General features: G+C 36.4%; 1 protein-coding gene across 1 annotated transcript in view; it reads left to right on the top strand.

Annotated features, from left to right (window-relative positions):
• AP3B1 (adaptor related protein complex 3 beta 1 subunit) overlaps nucleotides 1-23,628 on the top strand; it is a 245,200-nt gene that overhangs the window by 67,685 nt on the left and 153,887 nt on the right. The window contains exons 7-10 of the mRNA XM_008049368.2: nucleotides 8,099-8,254; nucleotides 12,725-12,822; nucleotides 14,349-14,403; nucleotides 21,525-21,596. Of these exons, the coding sequence (XP_008047559.1) occupies nucleotides 8,099-8,254; nucleotides 12,725-12,822; nucleotides 14,349-14,403; nucleotides 21,525-21,596 (381 nt within the window). The remainder of the gene's footprint in view (nucleotides 1-8,098; nucleotides 8,255-12,724; nucleotides 12,823-14,348; nucleotides 14,404-21,524; nucleotides 21,597-23,628) is intronic.

Genomic DNA, 23,628 nt, shown 5'->3' with positions numbered 1-23,628 from the left:
ACAGGAACCTGCAGAAGCTGGAGATGGAAGCCTGCCTGAGGGCACATGGGGAGGAGACCCACGGCAGGCAGGATGTCACGGTCACAGGAGAAGTAGCAGTGATCCCAGCAGATCTTCCCTGCAGGGGCTTCAAGGACTGAAGTCGTGGATCCCTCAGGCACGGGTGGCGTGATGTGGTATGGCTGCCATGGAGGCCGCGGCGGTGGCGTCCCCCCCAAGGCGGCTGCTGTGTCTGCGTTACAGTGGCTGTCCAGACTGCTGCGTTGCCCCAGCAGTGGCAACGGCTGAGCTCTGTGTGAAGAGCAGGCTGCGATGTTGGGGTCCGCAGCCCCCCGGGAGAGAGCCAGAGACCCACTGCAGTACTCCTTTGCAGAGGGTTTCACAGACCAGGTTTCCCTATCGCCATCTTGCCGGAAGTCTCCATTTGTATTCTTTTTGTTCCCTCTTGGTGTATACATTGTTGTCTTTTTTTTCTTGTAGGCATATTTTTAAAACACTGAAGTAGAAGTGTATACAGAAGAGTACATGTGTCAGAAACAGATGTTTTCATGAATTTTCACAAACTGAATATACCTGTGTAATGAATCCTCAAATAGAAAAACAAATTAGCAGTATACTTCATAAACCCTGCTCTTAATACCTTTCACTTAGTATTCTACCTTTCCTCCCAAATGGAAACAGTATCCTAACATTTAATGATACCATTATTTCCTTTCTGATACATTACTGAAGTAGTTTGAAGCTTTGGATGTTGAATTTGGTTTGCTTGTGTAATGGTATTAGGGAAGAGAATCAACAGTCTTATAACTACCACAGTTCTGGATTGAGATGATACAAACTGGATTTTAATCCGATCATCTTTACTTTCTAGGCTATAGACTCTGTCTTTTAAACCAAAGACTAGGACTCTTAGCAGAATTATGGTTTTTAGAGGGGATCCTGACCTTTGATTTTTGATTCTCTTTTCTGTGAATCTTCTGAAAGCTCTACTCAACTTGTAGGCCTTCCAACCTCTTATATATTTTATACATGCTGTTTTGGGGAAAGCATTCCAAAGGCCAATCCAATTTCTAGGTTTATTCCTTCTTCTGGGTCTTGCCTACATAATTCATCACTGTTCTTTTAACTCTCTGATGCCTTCAAACAGATTGATTTTATGTTTTTCCCCCCTGGCTTTTCTATTTCTCACTGAAAGGGGATTGTTCTAAATTGCCTCTTTAGTCACCCTAGAAACAACTGTACAATCCTAGATTTCCTGTTTTTAAAAAGTTATCTTTAAGAGCTTATTTATAATGTCATTTTTATCACTGGGGTTTGTGACTTCTTTTAAGCATCCACAACTAGCATTGATTGAAGTTGTTTTGGTATCACAAGTTCCTCAAACAATACATTGTAATTCAAAATTGAGCAATTGTGTAATAGCCTCAGAATACATTTGTAGTTCCTCAAATATGAGGTAACTTCTTTTCTGAAGGATAATTTTAGCAAGAAATCTTTCTTCGTGTTTGTCATCTAGAGATATTTGATTTGAGTTAAAGTAGAAGTTTCTATTATATGACCTCTAAAAAGAAAGTTTCTTAATAGTAAAAGCAGTGATGATAGTTACTATTCAAGTTTTTAATTTGTAACATGCACTAAATGCTTGTAGAAACTTCATTAAACTGATTCAGTCTTTATAAACACTTCTGTGATATAGATACTGCTTTTATCCCCCTTTATAGATGAGTAAATTAAAACAAGGAATGGTTAAATCAAGACAAGGAAAGTAATTTAAGTAATTTGTCATGGTCATAGAGCCAGCACTGATCTTGAACTGGTGTGTCTGGGTACACTGGTACTGGTTATACATCTGTAGCATGCATTTTGTTTGGGTTGATATCTGTTCTCATTGGTTGAAAATCCTAGAAAACATAGTCTGCAGTTATATAGATTCTGATACATTGTTGGAGATTGATTCCCATCCTCCATGGAAGCTTTGTCTTGTTCATTTTACTAATCTCATGAAAACATCAACATTTCACTTGTCAATTTTTTTTCCCGTTTGGTTTCAGTTTAGAGAATTATGTAATTGGTATGTACATGTAACTAGAAGAGCCAGAACTAAAAGGCTATGCCATGATGTTCTCATGGCAGTAGAACCAAACTGAAATTTCATGAAAGTATAGGAGAATTTCTTCTGAGAAGAATATACTTTTACTTAATAATTGTTATCAAGTATTTTAGCTATAGCAACATATTCTACATGTTTGTTAGCTGATAATCCTGTTATTAAAACTTTAAATATGTTATTTCAAATTATCCTTTTTATTTTAGGAATTTATAATTTATATAATTATTATCTTTTTTGTTGTTGTTGTTGGGGTCTTACTCTGCTGCCCTGGCTAGAATGCAGTGGCATGATCATGGCTCACTGTAATCTCGACCTCCTGGGCTCAGAAGGTCCTTCTCCCTCAGCCTCCTGAATAGCTGGGACTACAGGCACATACTGCCAAGCTTGGATAATCTTTATATTTTTTTTTTGTAGAGATGGGAGGTCTTGTTATGTTATTTAGGCTGAATTTATGTAATATTAAATGTTAATTTGTAAAAGTTTTCTTAATAGTTATATAAAACCTCTTAATTGTGTGTGCAAAAGATACTAATAAAGTTCTTCCTTTGGAAACTTTTTACTAAAATACTTTCATGATCTTAAACATTTGTACAGTAAAGCAAACAATACAAATGCATCTTTCATTAAAATAATGTAACTGAATTCTAAGAAAGAAGTTAATGATTAAGAAATGGAATGAATAAATGCTTGATAAAAGCAACATTTTATGTACATCTGAGGATTTTATGTGCAGTTATAATGCTATATTTGTTAATATAGCAGTTTCATTATATATCACTTTTAGGTAGAGTTTGGACACTTGTTTGATTAACTTTGACTTGATTGTAGGTGCTTGTGCTTAAAGCATTTGATTATTTGTATATCATTTATTGGTTTACTAATGCACATACTAGAACTACTTTGGCCTAGAGTTCCCTAAAGGAATAATCACTCATATCTGGTCTTGATGTAAAAGTATCTTTCTCAGTTATAGTCTATTTTTTAATACTAAGAGACTAGACGTTTGTTTATTTTGAATTGTGCATTCAAAGGACAGGGATAATATTATAATTTTGAGTTCAATTTTGAAGATGAATATCATTAAGTACTTTTTTTCAAAGAGTACAAGTTTTATACATTTTCTGTTTGAATAATTTATTGAAATTTTTTATCGTGAATTTAAAACACACTGAGCTAATATTATTTTTTATTTCTAAGAGACCTAAAAGTTATTCCTTTGATAAAAAGTGTTTTCCAGTGATATTTATATCAAGATTTAAGTAAATATTTTGTATTATCTGTAAGCATTTAGCGATAGAAAAATACTTCATTCAATGATAATAATCTAAAACATTTTAGATAATTTTCTATATTGTTGTATTATAGTAATGCATAAAGACAACAAATTGCTTTTACTGTGATTTACTGATTTTCATCTACTTAATTTTATTCAGTTAAACTTCTTTTTAAAGATAGTTTAAATGCAATTGTAAGAAATAATTCAGAGAGATCTGGTATAACCCTTACTCAGTTTCCTCCAATGGTAATATGTTGCAAAACTACACAGCCAATATATTGACATTGATATAGTCAAGGTTCAGAACATTTTCATCACAGGGAGCCTTCATGTTGCCATTTTATAGCTAAATTCACTTTCTTCCAGTTACTTAACTTCACTCCCATCCTTAACCCCTGGCAGCCATTAATTTTTTCTCCATTTCTGTAATTTGTCATTTCAAGAATGTTATTTAAATGTAATTTTATGATATATAACCTTTTTTGTATATTATGCTTTTTTTTTTTGAGTCAGAGTCTCACTTTTTCGCCCAGGTTGGAGTACAGTGCCATGCTCACGGCCACCCCAGTGTCGATCTGCTGGGCTCCGGCGATTCTTCCGCCTTAGCCTTCCAAGTAACTGAAACTCCAGGCGTGTGCCACCAAGACTGGCTTTTTTTCAATTATTGTAGAGATGAGGTCTCACCAAGTTGCCCAGGCTGGTCTCGAACCCCTGGACTCATCTTGCCTCGGCCTTTCAAAGTGCTGGGATTGCAGGCTTGAGCCACTGCACCCAGCCAGATTATGCATTTTGTGATTATATAATATCCCTCTCTGTAGTAATTTTATTTGCTCTGAAGTTTATCTTTATCTGATTTTAATATAGCCATTTCTGATTTATATTGATTAATATTAGCATGTTATATATTTTTTCCATCCTTTTATTTTCAGCCTGTCTGTATCTTTATATTTGAAGTGAGCTTCTTATAGCAGCATATATTTGGGCTATGTGTTTTAATCTACTCTAGCAGTCTTTGTCTTTTAGTTGATATATTTATGTACATTCAATCCAATTTTTGATTTTTAAGGTTTAATTCTGCTTGTCATTTGTCTTCTGTTTGTTCTCTCTATTCTTAGCTTCTGTTTTTCTCCTGTCTTATTGTATGTTACTTGAACATTTTTTAGGATTTCATTTTTACTTATCTATAATCCATTTGAATGTATTTCTTTGTGTAGCTTTTTTAGTGGTTTTTATAGGTATTACATAATATATAGTCATAACTTATCAGTCTTCTGGTGTCCTTATGTTACACTGTGGTAAAATTTTTAACCACTTACCCCCTTTCATCTCTTTATTCTCCCACTTTATAAATATAGTTTTCTTTAGTATGACCTCTACATGCAATTAAAACCTTATCAGTATCACGACATTGGCTTTAATGATATAACATAATTTAGAAGATGCAGAGGAGAAAGGAAAGTAATTGTATTTATCGGTATTTTTCCCTATCATGTTCTTTCTTCTTGATATTTGAAGATTCTATTTTTTAATCGTATCTTTTCTGTTTAAGAGCTTCCTCTAGCCATACTTTTAGGATAGGTCTGTTGGTTTTTAGTTTTCCTTCATCTGAAAATGTCTTGAGTTTTTTTCACTTCATTCCTGAAGTGAAGACATTTTTGCTAGATGTAAGACTTCTGGGTTGGTAGTTACTCTTTTCGGCACTTAAAATGTTACTCTACTTTCTTTTAGCCTCGATTTTTGATGAGAAATTTTCTGTCATTTGAGTTATTTTTGTCTTAAGGGAAAGTGCCACTTCCCTTATTCTACCTTCAAGATTTTTGTCTTTGTCTTTAGTTTTCAGAGGTTTGACTATGATGTGTGCTGATATGGATTTCTTTGGGTTTATCCTGTTTTGGGTTTGTTCAGCCTCCTTAATTTGTAATTTTATGTCTTTTGCCAAATTTAGGAAGTTTGCAGCCATTATTTCTTTGAGTTCTTTTCAGCCCTTCCCTTTTTTTTCTTTCCTTCCAGGATTCAGATGAAATGAATGCTTAATCTTTTATTGTAGTTCCTCAGGTCCCTGACACTCTGTTGTTTAATTTTTTTTTTTGTAGGTTTTCATGTCTACTTCTTTAAAAAAAAATTTTTTTTTAAAGATGTGTGATAAAATTCAGGATGCTTTAAGATTTTCATTTATTTTTTACCCCTAGTTTATTTTCTCTTTGTTCAGATTGAATAAATTTTGTGGTTCTGTGTTCCAGTTTACTGATTGTTTCCTCAGTTGGTCCCCTCCTTTCTGTTTTTGATCCCCTCATTACATTTTTAGTTTTTTAAAAATATATATATATTTAATAAGAAATGAGGTCTTGCTGTATTGTCCAGGCTGCTCTTGAGCTTTTGGGCTCAAACAATTCTCTCAGCCTCCCAAAGTTCTGGGATTACAGGTGTGAACCACCACGTCTGGCCAAGATTTTAGTTTTAGTTCTTGTATTTTTCATCTATAACATTTTTATTTGGTCTTTATTTGTATCTTCTTTTTCTTTGTTTAGACTTTCTAATTCTTTGCTAAGACTTTCTATTTTTTTAAATTCTTTAATTTGTTACCAGTTGTTCACTGATGCATTTTTGTAATGACTGTTTTGAAATCCTTATTATATCATTTCAGTATCTCCTGTTATTTTGGTGTTGGCATCTGCTAATCATCTTTTTTTTAAATCAAGTTTGAGATATTCCTGTCTCTTGGAGTGATGAGTAATTTTTAAAAATAGAAACATGGCATGTGGAATACTTTGAGACTGGATCTTATTTAAACCTTCTGTTTAGCTGGCTTTGTTTGACACCACTCCAGCAGGGAAAGGTGGTAGTGGGAGGGAGAGGTGGCATCCCATTACTGCCCGGTCATGGTAGAAGTCCAGACTCCCACTCAGAGGCCTCTACTGACTCCTTGGAGGGATGGTGCTTGTTGTTCTCACAGGTGAGTATGGGATTTCTGGCTCTCCACCAATTTTTTCCTAATAGCTCTCTGACTGGGAGAAATATAAATGTCTCATTACTGTTCCATATGTGTCCCTCCATGGTGTGATGGTGCTGGCTTTGGTTACTACTAGGTGTGGTGCTGCAAGTCCTGACAGTCCACTGGGCATCGTCTGAACATTTTCACTTTGGGGAGGAAGAAGATCACCTTGCCACTAACAGGTGGGCTTGGAAATTCAAACATCCCGCTTGGTCCCCACTGACACTGTGAGGGTGCCTTCTTACCTCTCAGTGGAGATTAAAGTCTCAGTTCCACCTCAGCCTTTGGTGAAACCATCCACTGGAGTGATTGGGTTAACCATCTCAGCCTTTGCTGGTGGGTTAGCCATCTCAACCTTTGCTGGTGGAGTAAGGCCGTATTTTTTCAATCTGGTGTTGGCTGCACTTGAGCAGTTATTTCGAAAAGTTTTGTCTTGCTTTACTGCCCCTTTCTTGGTCCTTTGGCTAGAGTGAGCAGATTTTGGGGTTTTTTTGTTTGCACTTGTTGCCAGCTCCTCCGGTACCCAATTTTGGATATATGAAGTAGAAAGAAAACCCAGGGAACTCACTGTTGTGTCATTCTTTGGGTCTTGCGGTCCCTGTCTAGTCTTCCTTTTCTTTGCCTTTTATAGTCTTCTGTTTGTTTTATATATAATGTTCTGTATTTCTCGTTGGACATTTTGAGAGAAATGGGGGAAAAGGACATCTATTCCATCTTCCTGGAAGCAGAAAGTGTGTTTCAGATACTTGGCAATAGAAGTTAACTCTAAGTCAGGCTTGGTGGCTCAGCCTGTAATCCCGCGCCTTTGGGAGGCTGAGGTGAGTTGATTGCCTGAGCCCACAGGTTCGAGACCCGGCTGGGCAGCGAGACCTCATCTCTACAATAAATAAAAAAATCAACCAGGCGTGGTAGTGCATACTTGTAATTCCGCCTACTTGGAAGGCTGAGGCAGAAGGATCGCCGGAGCCCAGCAGGCGAGGCTGCGGTGGCCGGGAGTGGCTACTGCACTCCAGTCTGGGTGACAGAGTGAGACTCCAACTCTTAAAAAAAAAAAAAAGAAGTTAACTCTAAAGAGTAGTTGAACTAGATATATGTGAATAGTACTCTGTGTCCTTTTTGTTTCTTTATTTTGGAGACTAAATGTCTATAGGCATATTTTATTGGCAGAGATAAAGAATTCAAAACAAAAACGAGAATCAACTTTTGTGGTATTCATTAATCTCAAACTGAGACTTCTTTTGACAACTCAGGAACCTACTTAACCACTAGTCTTTACTTGTCAAGCTTTGTTATGATTTCTTTTTATTATTCAGACCGTGTTCCTCCTTTTTCTGACTTGTTAATCTAGTTACTCAGTGACTGATAATTTATGGAGATAGTTTTCAGATTTTTGGTAGTCTCATATTGTAGGCCTTATTAGAATCTAATTTCAAGTGTTATCTTTGAAAAACTGTAGTTTTACTGTGGAGATTGAATAGTCAAAGATTTGCTATGTGATATAGTAGAAGCATCATCTATAGCACTTTTACTGTGTTATAAAATATGAGAAAAATCAAGACCTTTATTCTGTATAGGTTGTATAATATTTTAAAATTGCCCCAACAGAATGTTCTACAGTGAAATGTTGTTGTAGATGTTCACAAGAAACTTTTCTCTGACTATAATATTTGGACTTTTCAAGGTCTGAACTAATCTTCAGCTTGGATTTCTGTCATTGTAGGATGATGTTCTGGAAGACAATGAAAAGAATTTCTATGAATCTGATGAGGAACAGAAGGAAAAGACTGACAAAAGGAAGAAGCCATATATTATGGATCCAGACCATAGACTCTTAATTAGAAATACCAAGCCTTTGCTTCAGAGCAGAAATGCAGCGGTATGTTAAAAATCTTATCTGAAATAATTCATCAATGTTTTTAAAAACAGTCGTAAAAAGGATATACATATTGTGAGTTTGAGTGTGCCAGAGGAGGATTTGTTTGTTGACACACCAAATGTGACAGATAGTTGGAAATATATTGTGAAATGTAAGCTATAGATTTAGAGACCTAATTTCTGGGAGGTCATATCTAATTATATTTCGGCCCTCAATGTTTCTATGCAAAACTGGGTTTTGATGAAAATACCTACTTGGTAGTAGCTGGCCTAATGAACTTCATTTACATTTTTGTGGTTTTGTTAGTTGACTTTTCCTGACATGAACTCAAGTTGTTTTTAAATTGACTGGAATATATATATATTCCAATATATATAGGTTGTATAATATAATATATATACAACTTATATAGAATAAAGTTCTTGCTTTTTCTCATATTTATGTGGAATATATGTATTTTTCAGTTGCTTGGAAGTATATAGTTATATATGGTATATACTTAATTATATGGTAGTTCTATATACATTATATATATAAAATTATGTACAATAGTCCTTTATATATTATATATTAGTTCTTATACAAGGACTATGCATATTTCTCAGTTACTCCATTATGACTTAGAGTACTTGATCTGGTGTCAGTCCTTCCTGTTTATATCTGTCTGATAGAATTTTCTTTTCTTTCTTTTTCTTTTTTTTTAATTGGAGTCTCACTGTGTCACCCAGGCTGGAGTGCAGTGGTACGCTCACAGCCACCCCGGCATCAACCTGCTGGGCTCTGGTGATCCTTCCACCTCAACTTTCCAAGTAGCCAGAACTATAGGCACGTGTTATGGCGCCTGACTGGTTTTTAATTTATTGTAGAGACGAGGTCTCGTCAAGTTGCCCGAGCTGGTCTTGAACCCCTGGGCTCAGGCCATCCACTCGACTTGGCCTCCCAAAGTGCTGGGATTACAGGCTGAGCCACCAAGCCCGGCCAACCCTTTATATTTTTGAGGAATACATGTACACAGTAGAAAATTAGAAAATACAAACTATCAAAACTTAAAAGAAAATGAAAGCATTACATTCTCATTACTCAGAAATTAGTTATAGGTGCATTTTCTTCCAGATATTTTTTGTTTGCATGAATATATATATATTAATGTGTACCTATACATATATTTTTAACCAAGATAAAAATGATACTGTGCATAGTATTTTTAATTTACTTTTTTTCCCCTAGTCATTCCTATCTATTTTTCTGTCTCATTAAAATGTTATCTCATTTAATAACAGCTGATCTTAAATTATCATTTTTGGATGGTTTACCCAAATCATTATCTAATGCATTGCATCTGGTTGTGTTACATTTTTAAGCCTCTCGAGTCTTGCTGACTATCCTTCTGAGTTTGTCTGGTTGCTTCTTTTATCTTGTTGTTTAATGTATTCTTTTATACCCCGTATTTCCTGATAACTGGGAGTTAATATCTAAAGGCTTGATGGATTTAAAAGTTAGACACTTTCTTCAAATTTTTTAAAATTAAAAAGTGTTCTTGGCCAGGCTCAGTGGCTCAACCTGTAATCCCAGCACTTTGGGAGACCGAAGTAAGTGGATTGTTTGAGTCCGTGGGTTCAAGACAGCCTGGGCAACTTGGCGAGACCTTGTCTCTACAATAAATCAAAAATTAGCCGGCCATGGTAGCGTGTGCCTGTAGTTCCGGCCACTTGGAAGGCTGAGGCAGAAGAATCACCAAAGTCCAGCAGGTCGACTCTGGGGTGGCCGTGAGTGTGCCATTGCATTCCAGCCTGGGTGACAGAGTGAGACTCCAACTAAAAAAAAAAAAATAATTTATTTTAATTGTTCTCTTTAACTAGTAAAAACTTGAATATGAGGAATTTTACTTGAATTACTTTATGTTTTCTGATTTTTGAGAACTTAGAGCTTACAACTTGGTATATCTTAGTAATCAACAGTCTTTGTCCTGTACCTAACAGTATAGTTTCAAAACATTAACCAAGCCCAGTCTTAACAAAAATATTATTTAACAAAAATCTTATTTCACTGATGTTGTAAACTATACGTACGTTTTAGTGTGCCCCAGCATAGCCAGATGATAGGCACCTGTAATTTGCAATCTAAAACTTTACTTTATAAGTGACTCACTATTAATAAAACTTTTTCTTATAAATTGGTTTTTTAGTTCAAATACTTACTAGTCAAAAATGTTCTCAAATGGTGAAACAAATTGAGGTAGTTTGTATTTTTTGTCCTAGGAATTTTGGGTTCTCTGCTTATTTGGTGGTGTACCAAATAGAGGCAGCTTACTTTTTGTCCTAGTATTTTTGGCACCCTATTTTTGATACTGCTAAATATGAGTAAAGACTAACTTCTGAAGAATTGTGAATAGATTTTTTTTTTTAAACTTTATGCTAAAATTTATGGAGAGACGTTGAGAATTTCTTTCAGGAAACGTAATAAGCCATTGCAGTGTAGATTGAATTGGAGATAGATACCGAAAGCAGAATGTTAGGAGGCTATTCTAAAGTTTTAAAAGGTGATGGTGGCATTAATGTTTAAGAATAGAAAAGTGTTGATAGGAGTTACTTTATTATAAACATGCATAATGTAACTGTAGAAGGCCTATGGGGTTGAATATATTTAGTCAACTGTTGGATTTGTAAATACTAAGAAAAGATCATTTAGTCCTTTTGGATTTTGGAGTACCTGACTAATAATATATTGGAACAGTTGACATACCAAACTAGAATTTTAAAAACATTGACATCTATAGAAAGTAATTTACTTTCTTGCCAGTAGGATTAGATTTATTATTTGTAATGGAAAATGATTTACATACTAATATTTGTTAGCCAGGTATATACCTTAATTTTTAAAAAAAATGATTATGGCTTTTTAATTTAGGAGAGTTTATTCCATAACTGAAATATGTTTGTAGATCACAAGTGAAATGAGATGGTCTTGCATTTAAAATTCTCAATGTCTGAAAGCTTTTTCATCTTGTAAAAAAGTGTAACAAATATCAAACAACAGTGTAAACAACCTTGTAAACTGTGTTTTTTAAAATATAGGTTTTTAAAAAAAAGTTTCAGAAGGAACTCTTTTTACCTTAAGCACTCTTATCTGCTGTCTGCTTAGGCATATATAAGACTTCTGCCATATATGTTCAAATTCTATAGACCAACAGAAATAAAGTAGTATTAGTATGTCTTTTAAGCCAAAGACAAGTTTATATAACTTCTTAGCTATATCTCTACAACAGTCACTTAGAATCTAAGGGTAGAAGCACCTAGGGGAAACAATACTCTTATGTTATAAGAGAAAGAAATTCTAATCATCCATATAATGACTTTGAACTAAAAGCTATTTTTAAAGTTCTGTACTTTAAAAAACAAGATCACTTCAGATGCTATTGCTTTAGATGTATTATTTTAATGGAGTTTCTTTAATTATAATTTAAATATACTGATTTTTCCTTATTTGTCCTACTTGTTACTGTTATCCTGCAGTGTCTGGCTTCATTTTAGAAAGGTGTGCTTGCAATTTTTTTTTTTTTTTTTTGAGTTGGAGTCTTACTCTGTCACCCTGACTGGAGTGCAGTGGCATTCTCCTGGTGATCATTCCCCCTCTGCCTTCCAAGTGGCTGGAACCACAGTCATGTGCCGCAATGTCCAGCTGGTTTTTTGATTTTTTGTAGAGATGAGGTCTCACCATGTTGCTTAGGCTTATCTCAAACCCCTGAGCTCAGGTAATCCTCTCGCCTCCACCTCCCAGACTGCTGGGATTATAGACATGAGCCACTGCTTGTGGCTGTGCTTACAATTCTTAAAAAGTTCCCAGTCTTAGAGAGCAGTAGCAGTACTAGGAGGCATGTGGAATTTAGGTTTCTTGTTGAGCTTTGCCATGTTCTGACTGTTAGCACTTTGAACAGTGTTTCCTAGCATTGTCATAGAAATTGCCACAGACTGAATGAATTAAAACAACAGAAATTTATTCTGTCATATCTCAGGAAGTCAGAAGTTTGAAATCAAGTTATAAATAGGATTGGTTTCTTCTGAAAGCTCTGGGAGAGAAACAGTCTCTTTCCTAGCTTATGGCCGTTGATTATAGTCTTTGCATTTCTTGACTCTTTGTCTTTATATGGACTTCTTCACTGTGTCTTTTTCTGTCTCTTATAAGGATACTTTCATTGGATTTAGGGATCATTCTAATCAAACATGATCTTATTGCTTTCCTTATCTTAATAATTTCTACAAAGACCTTTTACAAATAAGATTACATTCTGGGTATAGAAGAGGAAACTTGTGGGGAGGAATTTTTTCAGTTCACTACAAAGAGTAACATATTTCATTTTACTTCACAGGAGTTTTGTAGACATTAAGAAAATAATGTGTACGAATGTAATTTTGAAACTATAGAGTATTCCAGTGTTTATGATTCCTATTATTTTCGTGCTTTATCTTTTAGGTGGTGATGGCAGTTGCTCAGCTGTATTGGCACATATCACCAAAATCTGAAGCTGGCATAATTTCTAAATCACTAGTGCGTTTACTTCGTAGCAATAGGTAGGTCATAATTTTATATAATTTCTCTTCTGTATTCCTTCAAAAGTAAGGTTTGAGCAAATATAATCTGTCTTTCAGGCACTTAATACATATCTCTGACTATATTTTATCTGTAAGACTTTATACTTAGTGGGGATTATTATAAAAGCCTTTATAAATTTGTCTCAGACTTAATGATAAATATTGAAATTTTTTTAACCCCAAGTCCAAAGAGATTAAAAATATTTTGTGACATAATACTAGACTGTCACTAGTTACCTTGTATTAGTGTTTGATTTTTCTAGGTAGGGCAATAATGATGGGTGGGAGTTTTAGTAAATCTGGAATTGCTGGAAAACTACACAGAAGTGTGCTATCAGATTGACTTATCAATGTATTATATGTGATTTTTATATAGAGCAGTATATATACTAATTCATGTAGTTTATGACAGAATTAGTGCTTCCTATAAAGTTGGGATTGTTAATTACTATAGTTGGCTCTATTTTAAAAGGTGAGCTATATTTTTAATAACTACTCATTTTCAAGAATTGCAAAATCTTTTCGTTTCTAAAAGAGAGAGAGCATATCACCTCCTTTAATTTTGCCTTATAATTCAGTGGTTTAGGCCAATAATTCAAAATACTTTTATTGAGTTTCTGTGACATATGAGAGTCATCATTTCAAGCTTAAGATATTTTGTGTTTGTTTTGTTTTCTGTGTTTAAGGATACTTTTGTTTCCACTATTTGGCATACCTTGGATATTTTGCAATAATTAGTTGTTTTAAAGTCAATTTTTTTTTTTCGCTGAGTGCTTACTTCTACTAACTGGATTGGGAAGGAAAAAAAAGGTATATACTTATTTTTGCCCGTCACTAGACCTGAGTCCACAATTTTAGCCCTTGATTGGCTTTTGTCATTCTTTAGTAATAAGTGCGATGCCATTTCCTTTGTATTCTGGTTCTATCTTTATACCTAGCCATTCTTTTCCCTTTTGTCAGTTCAGCAATTTTTCTTTTCTAAGGCTAGTTCAAAGGATAGCAGAAAGATCTAGGATGAGTCTTTCTCATGAAGCTTTTTGCCAGATTCAGTTCATTAGATATTTGGACTTAAAAATAACATGACTGCTTTTTAAATCTAGTCTTCACTCTGGACAAGATTGAGTGACAGAATGAGGTTCCCATTCAGAGTTTATATTAACACTATGGTGATGTTTACCTCATTAACCCTACGAATACCTTCCTTGCATATGTTCATAGCAGTTACAGACTTGACTTCATATTTTAGGAGTTATTATAAATTATTATAAAATTGGTTTTAACTCTTTCTCATGACAAATGACATCTAATTCATTAGTATTTTATAGGAAAAGTGCATTTGTAAAAAGGCACACATATCTAAGATTTACTAAAAACTTTTTAATACTACATTTAAATATTAGTCTCACCATGAAACTTATTGCTGATTCTTTTTCATTATTTTACTGCTTAATCAAAGATGTTTCATTAGAAAATATACTCAGTGAAAATTCTCTTTTAATTTCTAGGGAGGTGCAGTATATTGTCCTACAAAATATAGCAACTATGTCAATTCAAAGAAAGGTATGTACATTTTAAAAATTTTATCTTATTTTAAAGTTGTGGAGTACAAGTCAAGATTGCATGAATAAGTGGTTTAGGTAAAGGTGAAGTTGTGAGCCAACCATTGGTCTTCGCTTCGCCTGGATTAGGTTCAGTTGCCCATACTAACGTCATGTGCTCCTCCTCCCCTGGCAGTGTTCCACTACTGCCAATCCATATTTTTGTTGTATTATGGTAGGTATTCAAGGTCCATTTATGAGTGAGAACTTGTGGTACTCAGTTCTTTGTTCCTCTGATAGATCACGAGTGTGGTAGACTCCAAATCTGTCCAAGTTGCTATGCAGTCCATAATTTTGTCCTTCTATCTGGCTGCATAGTATTTCATCGTGCATATGTACCTTTTTTTTGCCTAGTTCACTTTCTGTGGGCAACGTAGTTGGTTCAATGTTTTTGCTATTGTGAATAGTGGTACAATAAACATGCGTGTGCAGGTATCTTTTTTTGTAGAATGATCTGAGTTCCTCCAGGTATATTCCCAGAAGGGGGATTGCTAGGTCATATGGAAGGTCAATTTCTAGTTCTTGTAGAGATCACCACACTGTTTTCCAAAGAGGCTGGATTAGTTTGTGTTCCCACCAACAGTGTAGAAGCACTCCTTTTTTTCCGCATCTTGCTAGCATATGTTGTTTTTTGTTTTATTACTGATGGCCATTCTTACTTGGATTAGGTGGTATCTCAGTGTGGTTTTGATTTGCATTTCTCTGATGATAAATGAGGTTGAGCACTTTTTCATGTGTCTGTTGGCTGCCTATATATCTTCGTTTGAGAAGTGTCTACTCATTTCTTTTGCCTACTTTTTAATGGGGCTGTTTGTTTTTTTTCGTTTGGCACATTTGAGTTCCTCATAGGTCCTGGATGTTAGGCCTTTGTCAGATATACAGTTGTCAGATATCTTTTCCCATTTTGTGGATTGTCTCCCCACTCTCTTGATGGTTTCTTTTGCTTTGCAGAAGCCTTTCAGTTTGATGAGATCCCACTTGTCTATCTTATCTCTTATGGCAGGGAAATCTGGCATTATGATCAGGATTTCATTGCCTATTCCAGTTTCCACAAGGGTGTCTCCTCCATTTTCTAAGATTCTTATAGATTGAGGTTTTACGTTTAGATCTTTGATCGATTTGAAGTTGATTTTTGTGTATGGTAATAGGCAGGAGTCCTGTTTCATTATACTGCATGTGATCAGCCAGTTTTCCCCAGCACCATTTACTAAATAGGTTCTCCTCTCCCCAGTGGTTGTTGGTGGAGACTTTGTTGAAGATGAGTAGGTTGAGAAGTTGAGGTATTGCTTCCCAAATCTCTATTCTGTTCCATTTGTCTGTATGCCTATTCCTGGCTATTTTTATTATTGTAGCCTTATAATAAAGTTTAAAGTCTGAGAATGTGATATCTACAGCTTTCTTTCTTTTGCTGAGGATTGTTTTGGCTATTTGTGATCGTTTTTGTTTCCATATGAATTTCTGTGTTGTTTCCAGCTCTGAGAAGAATGATGATGGTAATTTAGTCGGTATTGCATTGAATTTGTAGCTTGCCTTTGGTACGATGGACATCTTAACAATGTTGATTGTTCCAATTTTTTTTGTTTGAGTTGGAGTCTCACCATTGCCCAGGCTGGAGTGCAGTGGCACGCTCATGGCCACCCCAGCATTGACTTGCTGGGGTCCGGTGATCCTTCCATCTCAGCCTTCCAAGTAGCCAGAACTACAGGCGCGCTCTGCCTTGCCCTGCTTATTTTTTTTTTTTTAATGTAGAGATGAGAGATGAGGTCTCGCCAAGTTGGCCAGGCTGGTCTTGAACCCTCAGGCTCAGGCAATCTACTTGCCTTGGCCTCCCAAAGTGCTGGGATTACAGGTTTGTTCCAATCTTTGAGCATGCCGTATTTTTTCATTTGTTTGTGTCATCTTGGATTTCTTTGAGTGGTGTTTTGTAGTTTTTTTTGTAAAGGACTTTCCCTTCTCTGATTAGGAAGATGCCAAGGTATTTCTTTTTTGTGTGTGGCTGTTGTGAATGGGATTATACTTTTTACTTAGTTCTCTGCCTGTTTGCTGTTGGCATATAAAAATGTGACTGTCTTTTGCATGTTGATTTTATACCCTAAGACTATGTCAAAGTCCTTTATCAGTGCAAGGAGGTTTTGACAGATTCCTTTGGATTTTCCAGGTGTAGTATCATATTGTCTGCAAAGAGCGATAGCTTAATTTCCTCTTTTCCTATTTGGATACCCCTGACTTCCTTCTCTTATCTGATTGCTATAGATAGGACTTCCAACACCATGTTGAACAAGGGGGTTAGGATGAGCAGTCTTGTCTTGTTTCAGTTTTCAGGGTCAGTGCTTCCAGTTTCTGTCGATTTAGTAGTATGTTGGCTATGGGTTTATTGTAGATGACTTTTATTATCTTGAGGGATGTTCCCTCTATTCCTAGGTGTTCAAAGGTTTTTATCAAGAATGGATGCTGAATTTTGCCGAAAGCCTTTTCTGTGTCTAATGATATGATCATGTGGTTCTTGTTTTTACATGTGTTGATGTATTTAATTACATTTGTGGTCTTGCAGATGTTAAAGCAGCCCTGTATCCTGGTGATGAAGCCTACTTGGTTATGGTAGATAATTTTGAGATGTGTTGTTGGATCCAATTTGCTAGAATCTTGTTGAGAATTTTTGCATCTATATTCATCAGAGATATTGGCCTGTAGTTCTCTTTCCTTGTTAGGTCTTTGACCGGTTTTGGTATTAGTTTGCTGTTAGCTTCATAAAATGTTTTGAGGAGAGTTCTGTCTTTCTTGATTGCCTGGAATACTTTCAGTAGGATTGGTATCAGCTTCTCCCTGTATGTTTTGTAAAATTCTGTTGGAAAGCCGTCTGGTCCAGGGCTTTTTTTTTGGTATTTTTCTTATGACAGAGTCAATTTCCCAGGTTGTTATTGGTCTATTTAGGGTCTCTATTTCTTATTTCACCCTTGAGAGGTTGTGTAATGTCTGAAAGTCTTCTATCTCTTTTAGATTTTTAAACTTTGTTTCCATATAGGTGTGCATAGTAGTCTCTGATAATCTTTTGTATTTCTCTGGGGTCGGTTGTGAATTGATCTTTTGTGTTTCTGATTTTTTTTATTTGGAATTTTGGTTTTTTTTACTTGGTCAGTCTGGCTAGGGGTCCATCAATCTTGTTTATCCCTTCAAAGAACCAGATTATTTTTTATTAATTTTTTTTTTTTTTATGACACTTTTGCCTTCTACATCCTGTATTTGGGTTTTTTACTTTAGTGATCTGGATTCTTCTGCTCAAGTTAGGGTTTTGATGGTCTTGCCTTTTCGGCTCCCTTAGGTGTTTTATTAGATTGTTGATCTCTCTATTTTCTTGATGTGTGTTTGTAGAGAAATAAATTCCCCTCTTTGTACTCCTTTCATGGCAACCCAGAGGTTTTGATAAGATGTGTCTTTGTTTTCAGTTGTTTCCAATAATCTTCTAATTTCTGTGTTTACCCAGAAGTTGTTCAGCATTGTAGTGTTTAGTGTCCATGTTTTTGTGTGTTTTGGGGTGGGATTTTGTTGGTGGTGATATTTATTTTTATTCCACTGTGGTCTGAGAAGGTGTACTGCACAGTAGTATTAAGATCTTATGGAATTTGTTTATTCTCAATTTATGACTGAGGATGTAGTCGATCTTGGAGTATGTTCCATGTGATGATGCGTAGAATATATGTTCTGTGGTTGTTGGGTGGAGTGTTCTGTAGTTATCATTTAAGTCCATGTGGTCAAGCATCAAGTTGAGGTTCTGGATCTCCTTGTTGATTTTTTTGCCTTGATGATTTATCTAGAGTTGTTTGTGGGATATTTAAGTTCCCAGTTATGATAGTGTTAGAGTCAATATTCTTTTATACTTTACTTAGTAGTCACTTTATAAATCCAGGTTCTTCTTCTTGAAGGTTGTTTTTATGTGTATTAAAATTGCAGCTTTACCTTTTTTTTGTTTTCCATTTATCTGAAAGTTTGTTTTCTATCCTTTAACTTTGAGTCTGTGGGCGTCCTTTGTAGTGAAATGTGTTTCCCGGAGGCAGCATATTGTTGATTGTGTTTTGTTGTTTTTAAAAAAAATCTAGTTTGCCGTTCTGTGTTTTTTCAGTGGTGCATTTAATCCATTGATGTTCAGGCTGATTATTGAAATGTGAGGGTTTATTTCTGTCATGAGATCTTATCAGGCTGCTTTGTTTTAACTTTTGGGTTTATATATGTATGTGTTTTCAATTTTGTAGTCACGACTGTTGTGTTGATTCTGTGGTTTCCTACATTCATGGGAAGTGCTTGATTGTTCCTTCTTTTTTCTTTTGTGCATAATACCTTCTTGAGCATCTTCTGAAGAGCTGGTCTGGAAATAGCATAATCTTTTAGGTATTGGAGATCTGGGAAAGACTTTAATTCTCCAACACTGATGAAGCTGAGCTTGGCTGGGTAGGAAATTCTTGGTTGAAATTGTTTATCTTTGAGGACTTTGAAAACTGGACTCCAGTTCTTCTAACTTGTAGTGTTTGTGGTGATGTCTGCTGCTATTTGATCTTTCCCAGTAGGTAGTCTGACCTTTTTCTCTTGCTGTCTTTAGGATTTTTTTCTTTTATTCCTACTTTGTGTAGGTGAATTACTGTTTCTAGGACTTGGTCCTCTCATTTGGTGTCTTTTAGGGGCTCTCTGTATCTCTTGTGTTTGAATGGTCGCATCTCTGGTGAGACAGGGAAAGTTTTCTTGGATAATCTCCTGGAATTTTTGTTCCAAGGGGTTCTCCGTTTCCCTTTCTTCTTCTGGGATACTGATCAGACTTACGCTCGGCCTCTTGATATAACTGCACATCTCTTGGAGGCTCTGTTCTTTCTTTCTTTGTTTTCTTTCTATATTCTTATTAGATCGGGTTAATTCCATGTTTTAGTCTTCAAACTCTGAGGTTCTTTCTTCTACTTGGTTGATTCTGCTTTCCATGCTTGTCATCTTGTTATTTATTTTCTTGATGAAGTTTTTAATGCCCAAAGTCTCTGTTTATAAGTTCTTTCAGTGTTGCCTCTTGTCTTTCTTGAGTCTTAGTCACTCTTTTCTTCCTTTTCCTTCCTGTTGTATTCTGGGGCCAGTTATTAGTGATTTCCATTGTTTGGACTCTGAGGTCTGATTTTTCCAGAATTGTCTGTTTGGTACCTGTGTTCTCCTGTTGATTTTTCTTCATTTGTGACAGATTTCTCTCTTTTTTAAAAATTCTGTTATTCAGTGGTAGTGGGCAGGCTTTCGTTTTTGCTGTTTTCTCATCCCTCTATTCTGCCCTGATAAGAGCCTTCAAATTTGTTCTGTTTTGAAACAGGGAAAGGGGTGGGAAACTTTGCTGTTTCTTGCAGTTTTGAGTTGAGTAAGGTGGAGGGTGTGGAGTTAGGATTCAAAGTCTACTTGCAAGTTACGGTGTTCACTTACTGATGTGTGGGCCTCCTGATACCCACTCCCCACCACCATTCTATATGATGATACAGTGGGTATGTGTGTGTCCCCCCTGAGCCCAAGATAAAGTAACAGTAATAAGGAGAACAGAAAAGCAGAATGAACTAGAATGGACAGAAATAATAAAAAATAAAACACAGAAAAACAAAAGCAAAAACAAGAAATAAAAAGACAAAAAGAAAATGAAAAAACTAAATCCACAGAAAATACAAAAAAGCACAAGCAACAGGAAAACATACACACACACACACACACACACACACATACCCCCCAAAAAGGAAAGAGGAAGAAGCAAAAAAAAAAAAGGGGGGGGGAGGAATGCAGATTGAACCCTCAAGTACACATTCACACACACTAAACCAAAGAACAAAACAAAAAGAAAAGGGGGGCAGTGAATGCAAATTGAACCCTCATACACACATGTAGACACACACACTTATCCAAAACAAAAGAAGAATAAAAAAAGAATTTCTGTGTACTATCCACCCTCTTGTGGCAGGTTCTATAATTATTTTCTCTTAGCTGCTCATAGGTAAGCTCTGTCTTTTGTTGGGATGCAGGCTTGTTCACAGTCTCCCCAGTGTGCAACCCGGAGTGGGGGAAATAGCGGGGGTGGGTGTGGTAACATTCCTCCCTTCTCTCTCCCCTAAGGACAGGGGGATCCCCTCCAGTGGAGAGGTGTGGGATTGTTTTCTCCCTAGGTACTGGCGGGGTGTACCCTAGTCAGGCTTATCCCAGAGTAGAGTTCTTCAAGTGTGACTGCCATCCATGCTTCACCTGGGTTTGTCCTTCTAAGTCGTGTCCCAGCTGTGTGGGTCTGATGTTTAGAGGATTGTTGGGGAGGAGAGGCTTGGGTGAGCCTAGGACTCACCACTGATTTCTTGGGGGGGGTGTCTTCCCTGTCCTTTTCTGGTCACACCCTTTATCCCACGCTGGATCAGGGTAGGGGAGTGGGGCACCCGAGACTCCACACTTAATTCTATTCCTCTGAAGTTTGTGCTTTCAGGATATTCCCTCTGGGTTATGATCAACCCCTGAGTAGTTAACCTGATGGTCACAGAGAGAGTAGGTCTTTTGCTCCATAGTGAGCAAGCTGGAGCACTTCCCTGCCCAGGGTTCAAGATAGTGGTGGGGTGCCTGTTTCGTCTTCTCCAGTGGTACTCTGCCTCTGGGTCCCTCCCTGCACTCCCTTCACAGCCCTCACTGCCAGTGTCCAGCCTGGCGCTGTGGTGGTTGGGCAGTCTGGCAACTGCTGTTGCTCCTGGCAGTTTCTTTCCGGGAAAAGGTTTGTTGTTTGCAGAAAATGGTGCTCAGCTTCTGCATCCTGGGAAGTGCTAGAGTTCAAGCATAGCGCTGCTAACACCAGCCACTTCTCCAGTAGAGCTCTGACCGTTTGCTCCTGAGTACTCACTCCCTCAGCCACTCACATGCCCATTTACAAACAGACACACATGAAAATTTGTCTATACACTCACTCACTCACACTGTGACTCACACAGTCCTGCTGGTTCTGCTATCTCTTTTTTCTCCCCACGGTATGTACATTTTAAATGCACAATTTAAGGGATACATGAGTACCTTAAAACCATAAATGTACTTTTTTTTTTTTATGTGATCTAGGGCATGTTTGAACCATATCTGAAGAGTTTCTATGTTAGATCAACTGATCCAACTATGATCAAGACACTGAAGGTATGAATACTTTCAATTTTCAGATACTCTTTTTTTTTTTTGAGTTGGAGTCTCGCTCTGTCACCCAGACTGGAGTGCAGTGGCCGCTCCCGGCCACCGCAGCCTTGACCTGCTGGGCTCCGGCGATCCTTCTGCCTTAGCCTTCCAAGTAGCTGGAATTACAGGCATGCGCTACCACGCCCGGCTGATTTTTTGATTTATTGTAGAGATGAGGTCTTGCTGTCCAGGCGGGTCTCGAACCCGCGGGCTCAGGCAATCCACTCACCTCAGCCTCCCAAAGGCACGGGATTACAGGCTGAGCCACCGAGCCTGGCTATTTTCAGATACTCTTAATGTGTACTTTGAAGAGATATTATTATAGCTTCTAAAGCATCTGCAAAACGGAGTCCTGCTTTTGTAAAAACATAGATCCATTTAAGGATTTTCCTTTATTCTTTTAAATCTATATTATTACATATGGTTGCTGTGCTATGTTCTGATAATGTAAAGTTAAGACATACTATCCATGCCTTGAAATACACTCAGCAAACTGAAGGAGACCAGTATGTAAATAGGTAATTTTAGTACTGTGTGCTTTAAGTGATATAGAGATTTGAATTGGGTATTGTGAAGTGAAAAACAGAAAGGTGAAGCTACTTATCTGAGAGGTTTGGAAAAGATGATGATTGGGTGGATCTTAAAAGAATAAAATTGCAAATTCTTTGTTGTTGGTAGGTTCATTGGGAGGTTGAAGGGTTGGGAGTAGGTGAAAGCATAGTTTTTGCTAACACAACAGATTGTGAAAGAGTATTGTTTTCAGAGAAAGATAACTATGGTGTAGAGTGCAGTTAATAATGTAAGGCTATAATGATTAAAACAGCATGATATTTAGACAGAAAAGTCAGTGGAGTAGAATATAAAGCCTAGAAACACACCCATACATGCAAAACTTCACTGTGTAATAGAAGGGACATTACAAACCAATGGGGAAAGGATGGACTATTAAGTAAGTATTGGAATGATGTATTATTTACACAGAAAATTAGTTTGATCATAAGAAATCTATGTTACATCAAACTAAAAGATTATTTTACCAAAAAAACTGATTTGTAATCATCAAAAGTGCCAATGTCATGAAAATCAAGAGAAAGACTGAGAAGCTGTTTCATATTGAAGGAGACAACTGAATACAATATGTAGTATTGAACTGGGTCCTTTTATTATACATTATTGAGACAGTCATCGAACCTTAAATGTGTACTGATGATTGCACGGAAGTAACGTATCAGTGTTCATTTCCTGATTTTCTTGATTGTATTGTGGTCTGTAGAACATGTCCGTGTTTATAGAAAATACATATACAAGTATTGGAGGTTTTGTGGCATCAGATTGGCAACTGTAGTCTCCAATGGTTCAGAGACAACAGTTCTTTGTACTGTATATGTATCTTTTTTTGTATGTTTGAAGTTGTTTTTATAAACTTGTCCAGAAAGATAAGATAGAATCATCAAAATAACAAGAAATTAAAACTTAATCTGGCAGAATATATTCCTAATACAAGTATCTGAAAAAAGGGCTTGTGCCTAGAATATATAAAGGACTGCTTCCACAATTTATGCCTTTTAATTGGAGTGTTGAGACCATTTACTTGTAATGTAGTTATTGGTATGAATATATTTTTGTTCATGTCTTATTTTGCATCTGTTTGTCTCATCTGCTTTCTCTTCCTTTTTTTCGTTTTCATGCTTTTCTTCAGATTAAATATTTTTTGTAAGTTAAAAAAATTGTTTTTTACAAACCCATTGGAGATGGACTTTTATTTTTTCCTTTTTTTATTTTAGAGATGTGGGGTACAATTCAGGACTAGATACATAAGTGACCATTGTACAGACTAGATTTTGAGTTTGCTTGAGTTTGAATCTCCCGTTGATCCTCACTTTGCCTGTTAAGGATTAGGTATGCTTTTTGTTTGTTTGTTTTTGAGTTGGAGTCTCAGTGGCCGCTCCCGGCCACCGCAGCCTCGACCTGCTGGGCTCCAGCGATTCTTCCGCCT

Source organism: Carlito syrichta, unplaced genomic scaffold, assembly GCF_000164805.1.
Source record: "Carlito syrichta isolate Samal-C Ts95f unplaced genomic scaffold, Tarsius_syrichta-2.0.1 Scaffold133743, whole genome shotgun sequence".
NCBI classification, from domain to species: Eukaryota; Metazoa; Chordata; class Mammalia; order Primates; family Tarsiidae; genus Carlito; species Carlito syrichta.
Note: the sequence above shows the minus strand (reverse complement) of the source record. Positions and strands in the feature narration are given on the sequence as shown.